This window comes from Mandrillus leucophaeus, unplaced genomic scaffold (assembly GCF_000951045.1).
Source record: "Mandrillus leucophaeus isolate KB7577 unplaced genomic scaffold, Mleu.le_1.0 Scaffold566, whole genome shotgun sequence".
NCBI lineage: Eukaryota > Metazoa > Chordata > Mammalia > Primates > Cercopithecidae > Mandrillus > Mandrillus leucophaeus.
Window position 1 is genome coordinate 223,545 of NW_012106097.1, and position 24,978 is coordinate 248,522.

General features: G+C 38.8%; 1 protein-coding gene across 1 annotated transcript in view; it reads right to left on the minus strand.

Annotated features, from left to right (window-relative positions):
* Positions 1-24,978, minus strand: part of FNDC3B (fibronectin type III domain containing 3B) — a 310,570-nt gene that overhangs the window by 152,374 nt on the left and 133,218 nt on the right. Inside the window, exons 4-5 of the mRNA XM_011998294.1 lie at positions 20,973-21,216; positions 17,167-17,448 (exon numbers count right to left, since the gene is read on the minus strand). Of these exons, the coding sequence (XP_011853684.1) occupies positions 17,167-17,448; positions 20,973-21,216 (526 nt within the window). The remainder of the gene's footprint in view (positions 1-17,166; positions 17,449-20,972; positions 21,217-24,978) is intronic.

The following is a 24,978-nucleotide window of genomic DNA, read 5'->3' on the forward strand; positions in this document are numbered from 1 at the left end:
TTATACAATCAGGGCTTTGTAGTTCAACTTCATTATTCTCATCAACTTTTGTTTTACAACTAACTCCTTGTAACTCTAATTACTGCCCAGGTAATTTTTGAAACCCGCAGCAAATACAGAGTTTTAACTAATTTGTTCATTCAATTAATGATGCACTGATGTTTAAACTATACAATTAAGTATGCTTGACTTTGATGTATACATTATTTCCCACCAAGTATGACAAGATTAAAAAATTCTGGAGGAGGGAAAAATCTTCAATGACTTAAAATAGTACTTCATATGTAGTTAAAATCTTCTGTCTTTTTAATTTAGGCAAAACACCCACTGACGGGTGAAAAAAGAAATCTAAGATACAAGTTTATTACAACAGGCAATAACTATTAAAAACACAACAAAGCAGATAACAGGGCTTTAGAATTTATCACCCATTTAGCATACGACACCTCAGGGTACACAGAAATCTTCTTCAAAATTAAATCAATTATTAGACTCCGCCTACCTGACAGTCATCAGAGAAAAGACACCTGCAATCTATTATAACATTAACTATTTAGTGTAATATCCAACAAGTACCAGCTTTATGGAATTTTCTTGAGGTCTATTTAACATTTACAGGACATAAGATTCATTAAAGATTACTTTTAAACCTTTGCAAATCTTATCTCATGCTCCGTGAAAACGATCTTATTTACTTTTTAAAGAAAATAAATATTCAAAATCAGATAGGTTCATTTCACTACTTCTTCTTGGGAAATGCCATGAGCTCCGGTCATCATTTAAAAGGAATTATACAGATTCTGATATTTAACTATTAAATATGCCCTGAAAATACACAGCCGCCATTTTACATTTTACACACACACATCCACAGCACAACTCACTTCTATTTTAAGCCCAGTTGTTACAGCATTCAGCTTTATGAACTGCTTAAACTAGCTTAATTTACTGTGCATAGGCTAGGCATGGTGGTTCTCACCAGTAATTCCAGCACTTTGGGAAGCTGAGGCAGGAGGATCCTTTGAGCTCAGGAGTTCAAGACCAGCCTGGGCAACATGGTGAAACTTTCTCTCTACAAATAATACAAAAATTAGCCAGGCAGGGTGGCACACGCCCATAGTCCCAGCTACTCGGGAGGCTGAGGTGGGAGGATAGCTTGAGCCAGCGAGATGGAGGCTGCAGTGAGCCAAGATCATATCACTGCACTCTAGTCTGGGTGACAGAGTCAGACTCTGCTCAAAAAAAAAAAAAAAAAAAAGGCGTGTGTGTAGATTTCCCTATGTAAACTGCTTCTCTAAAGACAGGTGGTAGCTCTGCTAAATGATTCTTGGCCTGTGTTAGTAGAGACAGATACTTGCTGCTGCTATTGTACATTTGGATGAAATTAACTGCAGCTCACTGAAAAGCATATAGTAAATGTTGAGGGTGTTTCAATCAGACCTTAACTAGGATGCAGGCAAATGGGCTGGCTCAGCCAGGTTTCTAGACAGGGATGCTGGAAGGAGCCTGTGGTGGTTGTGAATGTTACCTTGCATGCAAAAGTCTTTGGAGATATGATTAGGTTAAGGATTTTGAGATGGCCGATTATCCTGAGTTACCCAGATGGGCCCTAAATGAGATCACATGTATTCTTATAAGGCAGAGGTAGAGGAAGACTTAACACAAACAAGAGGTGAAGAAAAAAGCAGAGAGATTTGAAGATGCTGATCTTGAAGCTGGGGTGATGTGGCTACAAGCAAAAGAGTACCAGCATCCACCTGAGGCTGGAAGAGGCAAGGAACAGATTTTTTCCTAGAGCCTCCGGAGGGAGCTCGGGCCTACCAATACCTTGATTTCACCCAGGTAACAATGATTTTGGACTTCAGAGCTCTACATTCTCTCCAGAATTGTGACAGAATAAATTTCTGTTGTTTTAAATCACTGGCTTTGCCAGGCATGGTGGTGTATGCCTGTAGTCCCGATTACTTGGAAAATTGAGGTGGCAGAGTGCCGTGAACCGGAGTTAGAGGCCAGCCTAGGCAACATGGTGAGACCCCATCTCTATAGGGGAAAAAAAAAGAAGCACCAGCTTTGTGTGTGCTGATTGTTAATCACAGGAAAGGAACACAGGGCCCATCAGAAGTGTGCCTCCATTGTGTTAACCTTCTCTGTGGACAGTAGTCATTACAATATGACAAGAAAAACAGTGCAGAAAATTGGGCCAAATCAAAGGAACTGAGCTCAAGTGACAGGACTGTGCTAGAGTTTATTACAAACTTATTTTTAATCCATTCTCCTGCTAACACAGAACTGAGACTTGTTACTGAATTTTTAGGGTCTGATGACAGATTAAGTGACCACATAGTATTACCTCAAATTGAGCAGAGGGATAAAAAAGATTGAGAAGGCCAGGCGCGGTGGCTCAAGCCTGTAATCCCAGCACTTTGGGAGGCGGAGATGGGCAGATCACAAGGTCAAGAGATCGAGACCATCCTTGCTAACCCGGTGAAACCCCATCTCTACTAAAAAATACAAAAAACTAGCCGGGCGAGGCGGCGGGCGCCTGTAGTCCCAGCTACTGGGGAGGCTGAGGCAGGAGAATGGCATAAACTCAGGAGGCGGAGCTTGCAGTGAGCTGAGATCTGGCCACTGCACTCCAGCCTGGGCGACAGAGCAACACTCTGTCTCAAAAAAAAAAAAAAAAAAAGATTGAGAATACTGACATTTATCCCCACTCAAATGCAGTTACCTAGTCAAAAAATTAATTCCTATCTCCATATTTTAACTTACCGTTCTTCCCATCTTGTGCATTAAAATAGTTCAGAAATGCTGAGGGAACATCTGCTCACAACAAGGCACCAGAAAAACAGACAATATGCTTTCTAATAAGCCTGATGGTAGAATGTTCTTTTGGTAGCAGGTACTATATACAGTGTCCATAAATCTAGGCCTGAAAATATTCCCTGAAGACTTATGAAATTGAATAAAACTGAAAAATTATACACAAGAGTTTCCACAAAACATCAGTTCTCAAACGCTTCTAATTTTCCTCTTGAATACAAGTAATTTTCCAGGAACAAAACTACTGCCTAAATAAAGTGTAACAACATAATTGTCACCTATAATTATCAATTGTCTGGGGATGGTGTATTTTCAATGTTGACGTCTCAGTCACCAGCATTAATCAATAGGACTCTAGCCACCATTTCAAGAAAACATCTTGGGCACTGTGATCTTATCTCATTTTATTCCTTTATATCTTTATAAAATCTAGTATTTCCTGCCTTAAACAGATTATTGATCCACTGCTCACCCCAAAATATCATTTTTAATATCTATTTGCAAAAAACATCCTAGCAGTAGACAAATTACCTGAGTTCTTTGGTGTTCACTGTTTTCTCTCCCTAAACCTTTTACTCTTGTTGACACTGAAAGTAAAAACAGAACAAATTCTAGCATACCAACAGTTGAGAAACACAGTAGAGACATACTTTGTATAGATACCTATTAATTATCCTTCATATTGATGTGTGGAATATTAAGTTGAAGCATGTAAAATTTCAAATATTCAACTATTTTTGATCTATAGAAATAGTAGTTTCCCATCTACAGAAATAGTAATCTACTCAATATTACAAATGAACCCTAGAGATAATTTCTGAGAATCATTTTAAGTTTCAGGTTTTCCAGACACACCAAATCTTTATCAGAGCTATTGACAAGCAGCACTTGGATACATTCTCCCTTATCCCCTTATCGAGGTTGTTTACCTCCTACTGAGATCATTAAAGATAAAAATGGTCAAAAGGAAGGAAATGGAAATGACAAGGACAAACTAGCAACTGGACCACACACCCTTATTAAAGAAGTAAAGTTAGCTTATCTGAAGTGCTTCCTTTTCCTTGGATGCACTCAATGAGCTTGTAACATAGTCTTAAAATAAGAGCAATTATTGAAACTTTCTTCTTCAAAAGTAAATAGGTTGACAGCTACCACAATAATCTAGTATTAAAAACATCCTTCTCATTTATCTTTATCATTTTCTATTTCCTTACCCCGTTTCTAAAATAAGAAGTACCTCAGCAGTAAATGAATGAATAAAAAGTGTTGAATTTTAAAAGTCCATTTACAGTATTAGTGACGATAAATATGGCAAGTCTTGGAAGCCAGATATACAGAACAGGAGAGAGAGGTAGAGAATTCATAGAATCTAAAACTGCAAGAAATAAAAAATAAAAAAGAGAAGAAAAAGAGAAGAATGAGAATCCTAATTTGTGGGTACAAACATCCCACAGATTATTCAGTTCAGAAAACCAAGTTCTGAAATCTTAACTATAAAGGCTAAGATTTAGCTGATTACTGTATTTCTCATTCCAATATGAGTAGCAGGGCCATAGAACCTGCTGTCCCTGACATTATTTAAAAGAAATGATGCAGGGCTGGGCGCGGTGGCTCATGCCTGTAATCTCAGCCCTTTGGTAGGCTGAAGCGGGAGAATCACTGGAGCCCAAGGAGTTCGAGACCAACCTGGGCAACAAAGTGAGACCCTGTCTCTACAAAAAATAAAATAAATAAAAATAATTAGCCAGGTGGGGTGGCACACAGCTGTAGTTCCAGCTACTCAGAAGTCTGAGACAAGAGGATTGTTTGAGCCAAGGAGGTTGAGGCTGCAGTGAGCTGTGATGGTGCCACTGCACTCCAGCCTGGGCAACAGAGCAAGACCCTGTCTCCCCCCGACAAAAAAAGAAAAGGAAGTGAAGAAACGACGCAGAAAACAGGCATGGAAGCACCGCAGAGTCAGGCAAATCAGGAAATCCTACTGATTCTACGATGCATGTATGTTTACTACCTAAAAGATCATCTTTCTTCTGAGAAATGCTAATGCAATAGCAACTTACCTAACTTACTCTAAACAGTTTTGCCCTCATGTGTAATGTTGTAGATGATGCTGAGACCACTACATCCAGAGATTAAACTCTATAGGGAATAGTACTTCCCAGACACGAAATTCTTCAATGAAATGAAGATATAGTTTTCAAATTGAAAACTGTCTGCAATTAAATTGGAGCCATCTTCACATGGATGACAGTGTAAGTAGTAAATAATATGAATGCTGTCAGTGTGTTTAAAGAAAAAAAAAAAAAACCTTGATCGCTGAATAATTAAAGCACCCATAACCATTTCTCACTTAAGTAACATCATTTTTAACAGAGCTTTCAAGAGATGCTGATATCTTATAGAGTTCCTTGGAGCAACATTTCAACAAAAGATAAATCTTCCTGAAAGACTAAATACGAATTTTTTTTAAATGTGCTTGGCAAGACACTTAAATAGTTTTGAGGAACTTAGTGAACCTAAAATATGGCAGTTTCTCCATGCCTCCTGGTTTGAAAGATCTTACTGCTCCATATAATAATTTGTGTCTTTTCAAATAAAAGGAAAAAAAGGTCAATGGAAGTTCACCAAGTGAATTAAGAGAAGCAGTAATAAATGCATTTCTGAAAAAAAAAAAAAAAAAAACTAATTTAATTGTTGTAGACCTAGTTCTTCCCACTCACTTCCTCATGTTGCTTTCATGAGGTAATTCTAATAAGTCTAGAAAGCAAGGCTTGATTATTTCACAGAAATGCTATATATATATTGCTTTTCATTACATATCAAGGGGATATGAGAGTGAATTCGGTTTGTAAGAGGACTTGAAATAAGCATGACATCTTCATTTAAAGCAAGCTGCTTTTGACAAAGGCATACTAACCCAGGAATAAAGGAAAAGTGGTGCCCCCCTCCCCCACTTTCTTGTGGTTTTTTTTTTTTAAAGTCAGGGTCTCACTCTGTCATCTAGGCTAAAGGGCAGTAGCACGATCAACACTCACTGTAGTTTTGACCTCCTGGCTTCAAACAATGCGCCCATCTCAGCTTCCTGAATGCCTACCACATCTGGCTAATTTTATTTATTTATTTATTTATTTATTTATTTGAAGAGATAGGGTCTTGTTATTTTGTCCAGGCTGGTCTTGAACTCCTGGGCTCAAGCAATCCTCTTGCCTTGGCTTCCCAAAGTGATTCTCACAAAGTGATCCTCCCATACCTGGTCTCTTGTGCTTAATTTTTAACTTAAAACAAAAAATAAAAAAAAATTCTCAATTTCCAGTTTTTAAGCACATCAAAACTCTAAAACATCACTTTAACAACTTCAAGTCATATTCAAAAAATCCAATACCTCAATATAGTGTACTGCTACTCCTTCCAAAGTTCTACTTAAGACTTCACTTTTAATTTGTTTATCACGTTAATGCATGCTGGCAGTGGATGCTCTAATCCAGCACAAGAGGAAGACAAAAGCATAGGAAAAAAGTAGCAGAAGTATTCACAGGGAGATTTGTTCCAAGTGGAGCTGCCAGCAAAAGGGCACATGGACCACAACAGGGCAAAAAGGATTTCCCCCTCTCCACCCAACCCCTCTGGGAAATGTTAACCTAGTGGGAGGAATGGAATATGCAACCATGGAACCATGAAACCTCTTTTATTTTCTGCCTATTTTTTCCCCAAATTACCTTTATTCCACAGTCTATCCAATCATCCCTGCCCACTGTGTATGCTCCTTTCATTCCACTTGTTTTCCTGCTCTTACCACTTCCTTTTATTTCAATGTGCCACTCCTCTGAAGCCTTCTCATTTCTTTCCTGCCTCATTGTTTTCCAGTCTTCCTGAACCATCACAATTCTCTTTTGTGCTTGGAGCAAGTCATCCCCACCATGACCTGGTCTTTTCTGCCCTTTTCTGAGCATAACACCTACACGGAAAGTCCCCTTCTTCTGATGCAGCTGGAAAGAAGCAGTTACAATCTGGAATGGGGAAGGGAACAGCAAGGGGAAGAGTTTTTTGAAAAGCAAATTCAGCACCAGAGAAAAATGAGGAAATCTTATAGTCAACTATAGGGAGCATTTCACTCATTACTTTGTAAATTGCATGCACTGAGCTGCTATGTGGGTGCAATAGTGATGGCAAACACCACAATTATTTGTGCACCAACCTAATAGTATCACTGTTGTTTCCCAGGGACCTTTCCCACATCACACTTGTGTTATCTACTCAATTCCTAGAATTTCAAAGTCTCATTACGGCACCAAAAACTGAAATAGGGTAATAGAGTCTGCTACACTGTGTGTCTGGTTGAGGAAATTAAATTTAAAATAAAAGCCAAAGCTGACCATGGCAGAAAGCATGAATGATAATGAACGTATTTGCAATATAGACTATAATTATCACATTACAATAATGATGATACAAAACCAGAAGTTCAAAACCCTGCCTCTTCACACTGCAGTTTATGTAAAGATCCTAGAGCTCCATTCCACAGAAGGAGAAGCAATGACAAAATCGATGTTGACATAGCAGCAGGAAATTTGCCAAAATTCCATCACAAATGCTGAGACTCTTTCAGATAAGGTATTAACAGAAACGGTTTCTGAGTCGACACCTGGTAGTCAGCCTCCAAGATGTCTCGCCACCCCCATGATCTACCTACACCTAGTGCCGACCCCTTCCGCAATGTAGCAGGGCAGGTCTATGCAGCCCACAGAATGCGGAAGAGATGGTGTACAAGTTGCAAGGTGTAAGGAAAAGTTGTGAAAGACTTGGAAATTTAGTGGGTTACCCAGTTAGCTTATCCATCTAGCTTAACTAATTGCCCTAAAGCAAGGAATGTGGGTGGGAGAAAAATAAATACAGAGCAGTTGTTGTTTGCCCATCGCCTCCAGCTAATGTCCCCTGCAATCTCCTCCTTTTAGCAAAGTAACTTAGAGTGGTTAATTTACTGAGTGGGTTCAAACAGAATCAACCGGGCCTGTCAGACCCCATTCCGTGGGCTCACACAGAGAATTCAACCCAGAGAGGTGACAGGGAAAAAGCACGGAGAGAGGACTGCATTTTATTCTTGCCCAGAATTCAGCAGGTTGTTTGTGGGTTGGCAATAGTCCGAGAACCTTTTTTGGGAAGTGGATGCCCCTCTGAACTCTCCCCTATCTCAAGTCCTTGGCATTCACTATTACTTAACACTGACCCAGGCTGCAGGATGCCTTGCCCAACAGCATTCTGATGGGCATGCTCACAGGCTGAGGTTCTGCTAAAGTGACCCACAGAAAGCAGTTCTCACAAGGAAAAAATCTCATGGTCTTTCTTTACCCATACCACTACATTTTTAAAGCATTTAGTGTCTGAAATTGTACTAAGAGCTGATGATAGTCCTCTGAAAGAGATGCCATTAATTACCCCTATTTTCTACACACAAGAAGAAAATGAAGCCTTGAAAGATTAACTATCATGCCCAAGGTCACATAGTTCCCAGGTGGCTGAACTGAGACTAAACCAAGATCTGCAAGGTCCCAACTAGTACATATTTTACTTCTGCGTATGGCACTTTTGTGATGATGACCTCTAACCCAGTTAAATTCAGAATTCAACTTAGCTAAATGAGAGAAATAACATACAGAAGTTTCAATTCAATAAAACTGAAGGTTACAAATATACCAGAAACAAACCATATCATCACTTATACCTGCTGTTTAAAGGGTTCTTTGGGATGACATTTATTTTACCAACATGGGTTCTGATGTCATCTAAATGCTGCCATGATCAGTTCCCAAGAAAGCAAAAAGGCAGAGAAAATAACACGGGTTTACAGAGTTCAGTACTACATATGGTAAAAACTAATCAAAATTCTGACCTCAAACTTCTGGTGAACATTCATTTCAAAAGAAAACTCAACGAATTATTTTTGCATGCTGTTTGTCTTTTTATATGCAAGTGAAAAATGTGAAGCTTCAAGTATGATTTAATGGGTTAAGACTTCTTAACCTGACATGACAAAAATATCTGATTTTGCCTGTTGAAAGAATCACGCATTAACATCTTTAAAACATTCCAGATTGCAACAAAAATACGAGGGGGAAAGGGCGAAAGGCAAAAGATAGGGTAAGTGATGTAACTTAATAAAGACAATTATATACTCTACTAATTAACAATTTGGGCCACCATGGTGTCCTCTTTGTTGAGCTGTAAATTTGCCTTTGCACTAGTAAAATCAACATCCCAGTAAGGGGGAAAAAATCATCATACAAGGGTCTTAGAGAAAAATAATTATTCATAGTTTGATTTCTCCAGCCTTGGCCCTGCAGGGTAACGCCCAAGTCAGAAAGCACATGTTAATGGGCAGCATGCTCCTTATGAAACAGCCTTCTGACCCCAAAACTATCTCCATCCCACACATAGACAGTTGCAAGGCGTTCAAGTCTGCTTGGTCCCTAATTAGAGTCACTCAGAGACCTCTAAACTGAGCGGACGGATCTGGCAGCCTACACTTGAAATGGAAGTGGCGATGTTAATTGTCCAGTTTCCTGCCAAAAAGAATGTCTCACGTCTCTTGCATTCTGATCCAGGGGTCCCCACTGTCCTTTTAAAAAATAAAAGTTATTTGGGCTTGTTTGGACTATTTTCACTTTTCAGACTGTAATTGACAGTCAGATGGATGAATTCCACTGACCTGAGCTCACTTTTAACTTTTCTCATGTTTTCTTGATATTTTTGCAATACTGAGAATTTATATGCAGCTGTAGACAGGTGAAAACACACAGGATACGTCGTCACCTACAGACTTGGGAGATAAAGCAACATTAAAAATGTATCTAGAAACAGGACAGTGTTCAAACGCAGTAAGGGAAACAGATCCTCTGGGGGAAAAGAAGAGCCCTGCCAAACTCCAGCCTTCCCAAACACCTCGTCTGAGCATGCCTAGGATATGTGCTCACAAGACAGAAAAAGCTTACAAGAGAAAGAGGAAATCTGCCACTTGTGAAGTGCAAAAGCCCTACTAAATATCCTATTTTAATCAGAAAACAGAAAAGCACAAGCATTATCTGCTACAGGGAGCCAAGACCAAAAGAGAGTCCAAAAGAAAATCTGTCTTGACTCCCAACATTCCAGACCTTATTAACATTAAGCACGTCATTCCAGACAAAGGAAACCACTGTCGGCCCTGCACAGGTGGACGTTGCCATGCCCTCCCAGAGTCCGAGCCATTCAGCAAAAGGACAGACTCCAAGGACCCAAAAATATCCACAATCTCAGACCCCTAGAGGGAAAAAATGCCATCCCAAGCCTTAGTGCACTATGACTTCTCATTATGAATAATTACTGTTATTGTGAATACACTTTCTTGCTGCTTTGGGGGAAGTAGAGCTGTAGTCTGATTCTGGTTTCTGAGCAATGATCACAAAATATAAGAATAGGAAGAGAAAAAATGCCAGGGAGACCACCTGAGAAAGAATTAGAATACAAAGAACCGGTAATAAGGAACACCGCTGGAGTCAGAAAGCAATCTGCGAGCTCTGAAAGAGAAATGCACAAGAATAATGCCCTCATCACTGGCTTTTGGTATCATAACCAGAAACTGTGAGTCTATGTGGTGGAATGTGATCTAAAATGCAACTGAGTCTTTGGATTGTTAACAATTCCAAAGTTCAAATGCCAAAAGTATGCTGTATGTTCGTTTTCTTCTATATTTGGAATTCTTGCCACTTTGTCCCAATTTTTCCCATATGGCACTATAACTTCTAGAAGAGTTCACATAAACTGCTACCTATATGTTAGTCACAAAAAAGGAACTCTTCCACCACTAGTATATATTTATCATGATACAGATAGTACAAGGAACATGCCTCAACTTAAACCAAGTGTTCCAACTGAATGCCTCCCACCCGCTGCTTTCCCACCCCTGCCATTTAAAATCTTGGTTAAAAATTGCTTCGCACTCAAAGGGCCAGCAGTTCTCAAATGCTACTGTGGCTTATTATTACCTGGAGTGCCTGATGAAACACAGATTGGTGGGCCCCACCTACACAGCCTGTATTCAGTAGGTCTGGGGCAGGTCATAAGGGCATATGTCTAACAAGCTCCTAGATGGTACTAATAATGCTGGCCTGAGCCTGTGAGTAGCCAGGACCCAGGTGAGGGCTGGATCCCTGGGAAAGCCTTGTGGAGGGTGACAAGGATCCCAGTCCTCCACTCAAACCACAGGAGTTTTAGTGCTCTCTGCTTTCAGAGTGCATGTGTATATGTGTACATGTGTATGAATGTGTGTGATGTGGTAGGGGTGAAGGGATACTGTATTTAAAATTGGTGATCCACACACAATTGTCTGAAAACAGAGGCAATCTACTCACTGATAAGATTTTGAAAATCACAGACCCTAACTCACCCGTTCATTTTACTGAAAGGAAAACCACGGCTTAGTGAAATGACATGTTCTATGTCACACAGTCCAGAACACTGATTATTTAAAATCTACAATTCCATTACGTTTTTAAAATGTAAAAGTCATATATGAAAAAGACATCCTCACTCTTAGGGTAAGCCCCAGGAACAAACTGAAGGTCAACAATGTCAACTGTACACAGCACATTTTTATACAGAAAAAAGTGTTCGGAGGCCGGGCGCGGTGGCTCACACCTGTAATTCCAGCACTTTGGGAGGCCAAAGCAGGTAGATCACCTAAGGTCAGGAGTTTGAGACCAGCCTGGCCAACATGGTGAAACCCCGTCTCCACCAAAAATACAAAAATTAGCCAGGCATGGTGGCGGGCGCCTGTAATCCCAGGAGAATTGCTTTAACCCTGGAGGCGGAGGTTGCAGTGAGCCAAAATTGCGCCACTGTACTCCAGTCTGGGCGACAGAGCCAGATTCTGTCTCATAAAAAAAAAAAAAAAAAAAAACACAAAGTTTGGAAATTGTGACTTTGCACTCTTGATGTCCTCTCCCTTCACCATCTGCCCACACACATACATACACACACACACACACAAACACACACACATATTATTGGGACTACTTAGGTCTTTTAAAATTAAACAGTGAATCCTCATCAAAGCTTTTGTTTTTTACTCTAAATTCATATAATTCTTTCTAAAACAATACTGGCAGATAAACTAACTCCTTTCTGAGGGGGTATAACTGGCTGAAAATGGAAGGATTTCAGTTAGACAACTGGATCCTGACTCACTGGATCCCACTCAATAACTTCCTTAAAATACTGTGTGCTTCGGTTTTTATCAAGAATAAAATGGAAGAAATGAAGCTTCCCTCTCACTCAATGAAGAGCAACAGAAACTTCTTTAGCTTCTGCAGTGAAAGGCAATGTGACTATTTTAACTGGTTTTGGCCACAGAACAGGCTCAAGGCTCAGCTCTTGCATAATACTCTGTACACAAGAACAAATTTTTCCATTCCTATCCTTGAACATCTGTGGACTTGATCCCCAAGCACTGTTCTAAAATGAAATGCTGGGAGAGGAAGAGAAAAGGAAGGCAAAAACTCTTGAAATATTTTCCCCTAACTTATCTGCCATCATAATATGTTGGAGAGACAGGCAGCCTTCATAGAGGAGGTGATAACTGAGCTGGCTCTTGAAGGCCTGAGTTGGAGTTTGCTAGGCAGAGGAACTGGAAGGACAGGCCAAGAAAAGGGAATGAGGCATATTCACAAAACGAGGCAGAACACAGCGAGCATGTCTGGTGGGGAAATCTGAAGGGCCACAAGAAGTTAGTTTGTGTCATATCATGCAGTTTAGACTTTATTCTCTAGATAGTGGGGGGCACCACAGAGGTTCTCACGAAGGGATTAAAATGTTGAGATCTATTTAACTGTAGCCACAACAGAGGATGCACTGGAGAGGAAAATTAATAATCACACATCTTAAACCATAAGGTGGCCCTTCTGGGAGGTCTCTTAAGGTTCAGAGGGAGCAAAGAGAAAAATAAAAAACATATGAGGAGATACCAGAGACCATGAGAAAGGAAGTCCCAAGAGGCTGTGTACCAGAGTTCTTTCTCGCTTGGAGCTGGAAGTGCCCTAGGACGAGGTGACGAGAAGATGTATGAGATCCGGCACCAGTTCCACCAGAGAGGACCCCAGGATATTGGGTATGTTTCTACACAGTGGCAACCTCTCTTAAAAGAGCCTGGAAGTAGCCAGGCACGGTGGCTCACACCTGTACTCCCAGCACTTTGGGAGGCTGAGGCCAGGAGTTGGAGACCAGGAGTCAAGACCAGTCTGGCCAACATGGCAAAATCCCGCCTCTACTAAGAATACAAAAAAATTGGCCAGGCGCAATGGCTCACGACTGTAATCCCAGCACTTTGGGAGGCCAAGGCGGGTGGATCACCTGAGGTCAGGAGTTCAAGACCAGCCTGGCCAACATGGTGAAACCCTGTCTCTACTAAAAATGCAGAAATTAGCCAAGCATGGTGGTGTGCGCCTGTAATATCAGCTACTGAGGAGGCTGAGGCAGGAAAATTGCTTGAACCTGGGAGGTGGAGGTTGCACTGAGCTGAGGTCACGCCATTGCACTCCAGCCTGGGCAACAAGAGTGAAACTCCATCTCCGTCTCAAAAAAAAAAGAAGAGGAGCCTGGAAGCAACTTTCAGAGATAGTGGGCCAGTAATGCAGGGTTTAGCTTTAAAAAATGTAAGATGGGTTTAAGCAAAGAAAGCCACTTCTGGCTTAAAGGAGAAGAAATGTAGGGGGCTAGGGTGAGGGGAATGGAGCATGAAGGGAAGGGGAAAAGCCGCCAGATGGAGAGTAGAGAGAGATGCCTATTTTGAGGGGCAGCTATCTCAGATGAGACATGATCCTATAATAACAGGAGTCCTGAAGATGAGAGAGACAATATTCAAGTCATAAGGGTTACCATTATATTAAAGTGTTAAGAACTGAGCAAGGGTATTTTTAATATTTAATAATGGAAATTTAAGTGCCCATTTTACAAATGTGAACATGGAAATTCAGGAAAAACTAAAAGGAAAAAGTAAGTAACAAAGCCCAATTCTAAGCCAAGTACCGTATGTCTAATACCAAAGCCCCAACTGTTCTCGGCTCACACCACACCATTTGCTCCAAGGAAGTGCAAGAACTCAGAGATCCCGTATTTCTCAGAGTGTACTATGGGAGTCTGTCGTGCCTGTTTTCCTGAAGGTAATAGTAAATGAAAGGGGAGGCTAGCCACAGAGCAGTTTCCTTGAGCAATGCAACAATTTGTTCCAGGAAAAGGAAATGGTACAATAGCTTTGTGTGTTCAAAAAGAAGGCTTGCTCTGGAAAACAAGGCAATTAAGAAAACAGGACTCACTTAACACTATTTACTGAGTACCTACTATGTGTCAGGTATAGTACTAGAAGGAGGGAGAGATTGATGAATAAAACACAAAGTTCCTATTCCATACTGTGTACAACTTGATGAACCATCCTTATTATTATGATAGTATAATTTTCTATCTTGGCTGATTATACATTATCCCCAATGGAGGTTTTATTTAAAAAACAAAACAAAAAAAAACATGAAGTCAAAAGTGGTGTGAAGATTCTGATTTACTAGGTCTAAAATGGGGTCCACGAATCTCTATTGTTTTAAAGTTTCTGAAGCACAGTTAACTGAGAGAACTAGACCTCAAGAGAGAAATTAAGGTATCTCCATCTTTTTCATACATGTATTTATATTAACATGAGTTGTTTGCTTCTTTTACACGTGCTTAGTTTTACCACAGGACCAGGCACAAACTTAAAGTTTGTCTTTTTTTAAAGATTTGTTTTTTGTAAGTGGTAAAAAGGTAAATTATTCAAGTAAATTAACTCAAAGGCTAAGGAATTATAATGTAAAAAGGAGGCCGAGGTGGGCAGATCACCTGAGGTCAAGAGTTTGAGACCAGCCTGGACAACATGGCAAAACCCCATCTCTACCAAAAATACAAAAATTAGCAGGGTGTGGTGGCGCATGCCTGTAATCCCAGTTACTTAGGAGGCTGAGGCAGGAGAATGGCTTGAACCTGGGAGGCGGAGGCTGCAGTGAGCTGAGATCGCACCATTGCACTCCAGCCCACGTGACAGGGCGAGACTCCATCTCAAAAAAAAAAGTAAAAAGATTTATCTCTTCTGGCCATGAGGGCAATTTAACCTAAGTAAAACATTAAAAAAAAAAAAAAACCACAAGTCACATGTTATGGTTAAGTATATATTCTATTCTTGTGCAAACCACATATGAACCTATCAGGTTTATCATACTGGTATTAAGTATAGTTTTAGATTAATTAGGTGGCACTGTAAACCTAAGAATCAGTTAAGAAGTCTGTTTCTGGGGTACAGATTTAGATGTCAGGTGCAGTAACCTCCAGCAGGAGACACACTTGTAAGGATGAGAAAGCAGGAAAAAGCCTTTTGGGATCCTAGGAACCAACAACCACATTTTGAGGCAGACACAACTGAAACGTTATGAGCCACTTGATGGACCCCACGAACAAGAAGTGCTTTATTCTTTGTTCATGCTATGTGATTCACATTTGCCTTTTTGCTTTGACAACCAGGAGGCTCAAAACCAAATATATGGCCCATATCAAGCCACTCTACTGGAACCCTGCTTCATCTTATTAGTATTTTCCTTCCCTTATCATCTTTCGGCTCCTCAATGCTTACATTTATGTTATCTGCTTCTATGTGTCTATGTCATTTGCCTTAAATCAGTTTTAGTGCAAAGCAAGGTGAAAATTATTAAAGAATGAGTCAAGTAATCAAAGTACTTCAAACCTCGTAAGCTCTCTGGACAATTTATACATTCTCTCTCGCTTTTCTTTGGATTAAAATTCTCTTTAGGAAAATCTATTCTTAATTTTTTTGGTATGAATTCTTGTATAGTCATGGTTAAATTGCAACACTGCTAATAAACTAATTTCAAGCTTAGAAATTACAGTATCATTTGACTAAAAATTATTATATGAGACCCAGCATCTTCCCTTAAGAGCTATGTACAAGCCTCTCGAATCTTCAATTTCCTTTGTATGATAATTATTTATGTTTTAAAAAGTATAAGAATAACATGGTAATTGCATAGAGTTTGGAAAATAGAGAGAAGAATAAATAATTAAAATGAAAAGAACACATGATCTGTTTACATTTCACTGTTATCTTACTATTCCTCTCTCTCATGCTGCAATCACTCACCCAAAAAACGTAGGGGGAAATGTTGATGGCAATACTTCGTTTTACCTAACCTTCCTCTCCCTTGTCAGAAGCTCTTCCGTAGACACTCAAAAATACACAAATTGCATCTTTTTCAGTCACAATCACATTCTCACAGACACAGTCCCTGTTTCTACCTGAATGAGATGCAGTAAGGAATCCATAAATTCAATGAGTGTTATAATCAATGAGTGTTATAATCAGATTCCTTATTGCATCTCAGTCAGGTAGAAATGGGGACTGTCTGTGAGAATGTGACTGTGAATGAAAAAGGGAATCTACTTGAATAATTGATCCTATCTTTAAAAGTTGTTCATGTCTTTGTTTTCCAATCATTTCTATCTATAAACTCACCTACCTTATCCAAATGTTACCTTTTTTGCCTCACTTAAGTCATTCTTCCCTATGCCTATAGAAAAAGTCACTTTTTCCTTATGTGGCATCAAAATAGGTTCTCTCTAAACTACCCCCAAAACTTCATTTAAACACAAAAACCTTCCTCCAAATCAACTGATCTATACCCAAGAGATTCATCTACAAAAAAACACGTGCCATTCTGAGTTGATGTTTCTCTAGCTATATGTGGTGACCCTCATTCTTCCATCTCATTCTTGGTTTCCAAACACTTAATTCACAGGCAAAAGGTGGTATGAGACAGTAACTGATGCGAAAACTAAAGAGAAACATATTTCTGTGATTCAATGACAGATTTCATTACAGTAAGGAAGTAATTACATATGGTTTATGAGGTATAATTATTTTGAGATTTAAACTAGCCTACACTTTTAGAAAAATTATCTTTGGATTTCTTCCACATCTGTCTATTCAGAGAGTGAAACAACAGAAGTAGGCTAACATGAAAAGATTTTCACATACTTGTTACTAAGTAGAAAGCTACATGGCATATGTGACCAAAAAACGTAGTATTTCTGCCGTGAAGTATTAATAAAAAATAAACAATGCAATATTCTTTCCTTACTAAGAAATAGATCAAAGAAGGTCTACTCAAATATTCTTAGCAGAACAACCAAGCACCATGAAATAATATTCTCATGTAAAAGACGTGGAAACATCATTTGAGATGTCTCTGTCTTGATAATTCACTCTATGGCAAACATCTTGACTATTACCTTGCAAGTCTGAATCATTCGACTTTGGGCTGCTTCTTGCTCGTCGCTCTGTTTTCTTAATTCCGGGACCACCACCGCTACCGCCTCCGCCACTTCCACCGCTGTGGCCCTTCCCGTAGCCATTGTATACTGTTGTGCAGCTGCTTTTGTAGATAGAAGAAGGAGGGCTGTTGAGGCGGTTCTGGCGATCGATCTGGCGGTCTTTCAGTTTTTTGTGCGGAGGCTTGCTGTACTGGTCTTCTCGGGTGATGTAGCTTGACATTCCATAAAGTGGTATAATTTCTAAAATGGATGATTATGATAAACCCAAACTCAGTTTACATTTTCAGTAATAAATTATTAAATGGTCAAACGATCTGGCTCCTGAAGAAGTCTAAAGTATAAAAGAAGTCTAAAATATTACTAAATAGAGTATAATAAATATTTCTTAAGAAAATACTGCCGGGCGTGGTGGCTCATGCCTGTAAGCACTTTGGGAGGCCGAGGTGGGCAGACTGTCTGAGCTTGGGAGTTTGAAACTAGCCTGGGCAACATGGTGAAACCCCATCTCTACCAAAAATACAAAACATTAGCCAGGCGTGGTGGTGCGCACCTATAATCCCAGCTACTCAGGAGGCTGAGGCAGGAGAATCGCTTGAACCTGGGACGCGGAGATTGCAGTGAACTGAGATTGCACCACTGCACTCCAGCCTGGGCGACAGAGCAAGACTCTGCCTCAAAAAGAAAAAGAAAAAAGAAAATGCCATATACATGATATACATTTAAGGCATTCCCATTTGTTTCTAATCAATCAAGGAATAATCAATCATTAAAAACTATACTGTGCGTTCAGAAAATTTCCTATATTACAGAGAATACTGAAGACAAGGTTGTTATCCCTAAAGAGTTCATATTCTAGTTGAATTTATAACTGACTTTGATTTTTGCCTTTCATTATGTTTTCAGTAGTTGCAATACATGAAAAAGTTAGAACAAATAAAATACCCCCATTAAACATGTACTTAGAATCAAGCTACTTTAAAAGTCTACTTATCCCTGTAGACAGAATACTATTTCTACTGGAAAGTATATTGCAGTCAAAGTTTAAGTTATTTGTGGCATTCAAAAGAGCCAACATTTGAACAAATTTAACTAAGATAATGAGATGACACATTTCCATTTAAAATAATCAAAGCTCACAGAATCGGGGGAAATGTTCAAGGAGGAAGTATAAGGGTTAAGAAAAGCTATCTCTGAAATCTGGTGCCAAACGTAATAAGCTGTGGTCTCAAACTTCTCTTTTGGAGTAATCGAAGGCAAGACAAATGTAGAATGCCACGTGACTTTACTACGCACGTTTTAAAGTGGCTCAAAAGAAAACAGAAGCCTGCAAACAATCTTATGACCTCAAGGGGAAAACTTCATGTTAAATTTAAATTTTTAAATCAGTTCACAATTATTTTAGGTATCAGTAAAAATGACAATAAAGACATAAAGATTGGGTCCTTACATCTTCATAAGAAACAAGAGTCACCTCATCTATGGAGTGACAATATAAATTACCATCCAAATCTGAACACTTCTGACAGTGAAAAGGGAGGAATATCAACAATTTCTTCAAGGCAAGAGACCTAAACTAGGACTGTCACAGGCACAACAGAAATGTATGGTTACCCTGCATAATTTAACAAAACTGCTGTCTCAATTACTCAACGGTAAAGCTCCACTGTTTCTTACTGTTAACATAGCTAAAGGAAGATGTGTTTTTTAACGAGTTGTTTTGTGAAAAATCAAATCTTCATGAGAGAACCAGTTTGCACTAGAGAATGTGTCAAAACAAATATAATCCTATTCAGACAGTATGTATCCAAATAAACAATGTCAAAATATAGCAGAAGGACAGTAAATGTTCTAAATGCCACGATGCATTACACATGAGATTTAACATATTCACCGCAGGCACTAATCATCTCTTCAGACATGGTGAAAACTTTTAAACACTTATAGTTTAGAAAATTAATATTTAAATTGCTTTTAGGTATGCACACTAAAGAACTAAGGTTAAAGAATATAAAAATGGCTTATCTATAAAGCGAAGGGATTTTGGTTTACTGCTTTAATGTGAAATCAATGAAGGCATTTTTATTTGTATACATTATTGCTCTGTGTTATTTTAATGGAATTAGACCCAAATACACCACAAAATGAAGAGACTACAATTGTGCTTAACTCTAATGATTTAAATTATACCGTTGTCTTGCCTAAAATTGCAAAGGACAGCATTTACAAAACAGTAACTATGTGGCATCCTACTAACAGACTGCTAAAATAAAGCAAGTCAGATATACACCAGCAGGCAGTGAGTCAGTCACCAAGGACTTTCATGTCATCAGAGCTCAGATCCAGCCAGAAAGCTCTGAGAAACACTCAATTATTTAATGCATATTGTGTCAAAGCACTGAATACATTTAAGAAAATTACAGCTAACTAAATTTTTTCAGTTTTTATCCAAATGTTTTCATATTTTCATAGTATATCCCCACTACTTAATGTTTTCTTGGTGTTATGTTGCATGGAAAAAAGATCAAATTAATAGGAAGTTATTGATGCTGCTATAAAATCAAAGTATTGATTTCATGTTTTGCTATCATCCCCTTATACCCCACTGTGAAAGCACCTGATTAATTTGAATTATGTCAAATTTCTTTGACTACTTAAAAAACAAACAAAACACACACAGAGTCAAATTCTATCTCTAAGTTACAACAGTATATTTCACTTGAAATACCATCTCAAAAAATCTCAAAAAAGTTTTTTCTGTGAATAAGTTATAATGTGAGATGAACAGGGAAAAATTATATATAAAAATATATAATTATAAATTATAATTAATTATATAGAAATTATATAATTATATATATATATAACTGTTAAAAGTAATAACTTGCTCAAACATTCTATGGTATAACAGGCATTTCTTCTACAATGTATCTAAACCAACATAATAAATGTCTGAAGCAGTAAAATGCTTCCCTTCATAGTCAGACTCAGAAGAAAATCACTTTGTAAAGTCCTAGAGGCTAAAGTCTAATTTTACCTTCAATTATCTGGTTTCTCAGGATCCATTTTGATAGAGAAAGCCTTTAGACTAAACCAACACCAAGGTCAAAACTTTAAAAAGATATAATGTTGGTAGTTCTGAGACTCTTTTCATATCCAGGTAAGTATTTGCCTAACAACCAGTGAAATTGTGGCTGCACTAATGGCTAGTCTTAAACTAAAAGCAGGTTCAGGAAGGCCACATCAACAGCCAGGGGATTTTTAGTTCTGCCAACATCACAACATAGAGCCTTTCAGGAAACCCAAAGGTTGCTGAGACTTCACAATCTTCAAACATTGGAAATGGGGCACAAAACACCTTTCAATTTCCCTTTAACTGGTAGATCATATGGATACCAAAGCAACGATGTGCCACAGTTGTACCTCAGGCCACTCTCACATAAAAACATGCTTTCAGGACATGGGAACGATGTCACATTGCCACTTTTCTAAAATAAAAGGTGGCTACCTTACTCCTTGATCTTGTAAGGTGGGGGTTGGGGCCGAGTTTGGGAAAACTGAAAGAAAGTAAAAGAACTAAACCCACAAAGTAATTTTTCCAAGGCACCATGCAGGACAAAGGAAGCTAGGAATTCCTCATGAGTCTTACAAACCACCTAGATCCTTTTCTACTCTGCTTATTTCACAAGAAACAAAGGGCTGCCTTGAACTATTGAAATGCTGTAGCCAGTTTCAACGGCTCCTGACTGCAACAAGAATCTACTTACCTTGCTCACCATATATTGTGTGGGGAAGATGATGCTGAGGAAAAAACTGAGGTGGCATATCTCCAGGTCCGGTAACAGGTGGGTAGTAAGCCGTGTGTGAGTTATGAATAAAATGTGGATGGTGAGTCAGATAGGGAGGGAGATGATGGGTTGGAGACATGGCTGAGGGGTAGCTTGGGGGATAACACTCAGGAGACTGGGGTGTGACCACCACCCGGCGGACTCCAGTACTGTCTTCAATCACCTGAAGAAAAACACAAAAGGAAAGAACGCAGTACATATTAGCAGCCTGTGAATATAGATAGTATTAATAACTTCCACTTTAATTTTACTTTTCTCTTCCACCACAGAAAAACACAAATCATGTTGTATTCTGGTTCTCTAGTTCAACCAGTTAAATGAGCTCTAGAAGTAAGAACAGGTAACTATTAAAACGTACAAAAACAAATTATTCATCAACATCTGATTCTGATCCCACGTAACTTTTTGGAGAGACCAGTATTTGATAATAAATCTTGTTTTGCCTTAACATGTTCACTGGCTTCATCCAAGACAAGTGAATTTAATGTGTGCTTAAACTGATTTTAAGAGTGACTTTTGAATTTAACTATCAGTTCAGTGGTTTTCCAGAAAGAGGCTTTCTGTGCCACATAAGTACTTTTCCAGGGGTAGGCTTTTAGATATGCCTGACAACATTCTGCCCCATTCGTGCTTTAATATGCACAGTTCCATCATCATCGGGACTTTAGGAAACAATGGAGGCATTAACGTCAGAAGCTATAAATGTGCACAAAAAGATTACTTAATCTAGGACTGAGGACATGGATGAAACGAGGGATTCTGACCAAAGAAAAACATAAGTAACCCCAAATCAATATGGACACTTTTGCTCCCAAGATGTCCTGATAATGAGCGTTGTGAAAGAAGATGCTTGGAAAAGCAACCTGTTATGAGTAAAGCAAGCCAATCCACACTCTATGCATTCTTTTTCCAATTCTTTGTTCCTTTTATTATTTTTTTTAGAGATGAAATTTCACTGTGTTGCCCAGGCTGAAGTGCAGTGGCTATACACAGGTGTGATCATCATACACTACAGCCTTGAACTGGCCTCAAGTCACCTTCCTGCCTCAGCCTCCAAAGTAGCTGGGACTACAGGCATGCACCACTGTGCCCAGCTCCTCTGAATGTTTTTTAATTCATCCAAGAAAAGCAATGAAGACAGCACAATGCCAATATTTATTGCCTCTGTGGCCGGCGTCACTCTACCAGCTCCTATGAGCCAACAACTTTGGTGAGACACAACGAAAGGAATAACTAACACAACAGATACCATGATCAAAAGGTAAAGCTATAGGGTATAGAGAATGATAACATGAGATGGGAGAATCAGGAAAGGCTTCAGGGACCTCAAAGAATCGGCAGGGCTGGGACAGCTGAGAGATGGCCTCTGGGTCAGGGCCCTGCAAGGAAGGGGACACAGAGTAAACTGGCAGCGAGGGCCAGGCTGCCAAGGAGCCATGCCAGCTGATCTAATCAAATATGTGAGACAATCAGGCACACACTCTGACAGGAAGTTTTGTTTTAAAAAAAAAAAAAAGACAAAATCTAAAAACCTCATAAAACTGACTTTCTATATTGAAATGGATTTCTCATTATACCTCAGGAGGTTGATTATAGGCCAAAATAAAATGACTTAACATGTCTAAAACATCTTAACAACAACAAAAAAACTATACTTAGCTTCATATTTTAAAAGTAGTGCTTAAGTCAGATTGGCAAGCCTATCAATGTTTATGTTATATTTCAGTGTACATAATAGGTTTAGTTTGAATGAATGGTCATTAATCCTATATTAAAAAAAACAAGAATCTTTACATTCATTAATAAATCTATCAAAATAAATGTTTCTACTGTGTTAATAGTTCATTAATAAGACAATATTACCCATTTAAAATTAAAATTCCTAGTCAGATGCCTAGGACACAACTTTTCATGTGATCTTTAATAAATATAATCTCTTCTGGGCCTTGGCAAGCTAATCACACTAACCCCATTTATGAATGCACGGAAGCTAATTTACAAGTGTATGTGAAGTGGGTGCTTAAACCATGACATTGGAAATTCTCAAGCATGTATTGATAATTATCATCAAAACTTCTTTTATTTTGTCTAAAACGTGTAGCTGTATGCTGTTTGGTAGCACACGCAGTATAAATACATCATGAATTTTTCCTACCATCTGACATAAACATGCATTATCCTACAGTGTCTTCTTTCCCTCCTCACCCTCTACTAGCTATTAAGAAAAAAGAAAGGTGTATTCTAGATGTTTCTCTTTCATGGAACCTTCATTCAATCCTGGAAGGACCACAGAAGTCCTTGTTTTCTAGAGGTTTACAATCTTAATTCTTTCATTCAGTGTAAAACTTCCAATAGTCAACCAGCAACATAGACAACTGATGAAGTACAACAAGAACAGGGCTCTCACTAAATATTAAGAGGAACGCTCTGGACTTTTAAACAAGATTCTTTATAATGAAAAGAATTTATTTGATCATTTTATCATATAACTTTGGACCTGTTAACAAAGTGGTTTGAAAACAAATTTATCAAAAAGCACTAACTTTTTGAAGTTTTTTTTGAAGTAGCTTTTTGAAACCACAAATTGACTACACATATAAAAATTGCTTGACAGCTCCATTTTAAAGTATCTTATTCTGTGGGATTTGTAAAAGGTTTTTATTTACATGTGCATGCATAACGAAACCCTTTTAGAAACTGTTCTTGACAAACCCAAGCCTGTCTTATCATTAAAAAGATTTATTTTTAAAAAGTGAAATATTGGCCGGGCTCAGTGGCTCACGTCTGTAATCCCAGAAGTTTGGGAGGCCTAGGTGGGTGAACTGTCTGAGGTCAGGAGTTCAAGACCAGTCTGGCCAACATGGTGAAACCCCATCTCTACTAAAAATAAAAACGTTAGCCAGACATGGTGGCACACGCCTGTAATATCAGCTACTCAAGAGGCTGAGGCAGGGGAATTCCTTGAACCTGGGAGGCGGAGGTTGCAGTGAGCTGACATCGCGTCACTGCACTCCAGCCTGGGCAACAGAGGGAGACTCCAACTTCAACTCAAAAAAAAAAAAAAAAGCTGAAATATTAATTCTGAAATAGAAATATAAAAAATATGTGCTGAATATTTTTACCATTTTTCTATAACATAAATTGCAACATATTTTAGTTATCCAATTCAGCTTTGATCTACATCTAAGGAAATTACGCCTAAGCTTCCCCCAAAATAAGAAAATCTGAGGAGCAATAACAATGCACAAAATAATTGGCAACTAAGGAAACGGTGGCAATAACATTCTTTAATAAAGATGGTTTATAAATAAATATATCGCTGTAGTCAAATTTAGACATCAGACAGAATTCAGTCCAAACCACCCAAGGCAAAAAAATATGCCTTCAGTCTTGGTAGATGACTATGAAAAGACAAATTCATTTCCTTTTGTGGTGGAGGAAATTGTGACAATGTCCAGAGGCAGACGAATCACCTGTATTCAATTCATCTATTATTTACTGACACATACTATGTGCTAAGGACTGGATATTCAAAGGCGAGAAAAAGTAAGTGCTCAACGGTTAGACTCATCCACACAGCCTAAGAATATAAAGAGAAAAATTAGACTAAGTCCTAGTAAGTGCTGCTAAGAAAGCAGAAGTGTGGTGACTTCAGAAATCAGAGTAAGTATTCTTCATCTAAATTTTTTCCAGCTCTATAACTCAACAGAATTGTCACTCATGTATCCTCTCCAGAGAAGCACAGAACCTTGGAAAAGATCATTAAGCCAGGTTCTCAGTCTGTCACCTATCATGGGCTGACTTAGTGTGTCCCCAAATTCATATGTTGACCTTCTGATACTCAGCACTTCAGAATGTGACTGTATTCAGAAATAGGGCCTTTTAAGTAGATAATTAAGGTGAAATGAAGTTATATAGGTAGACT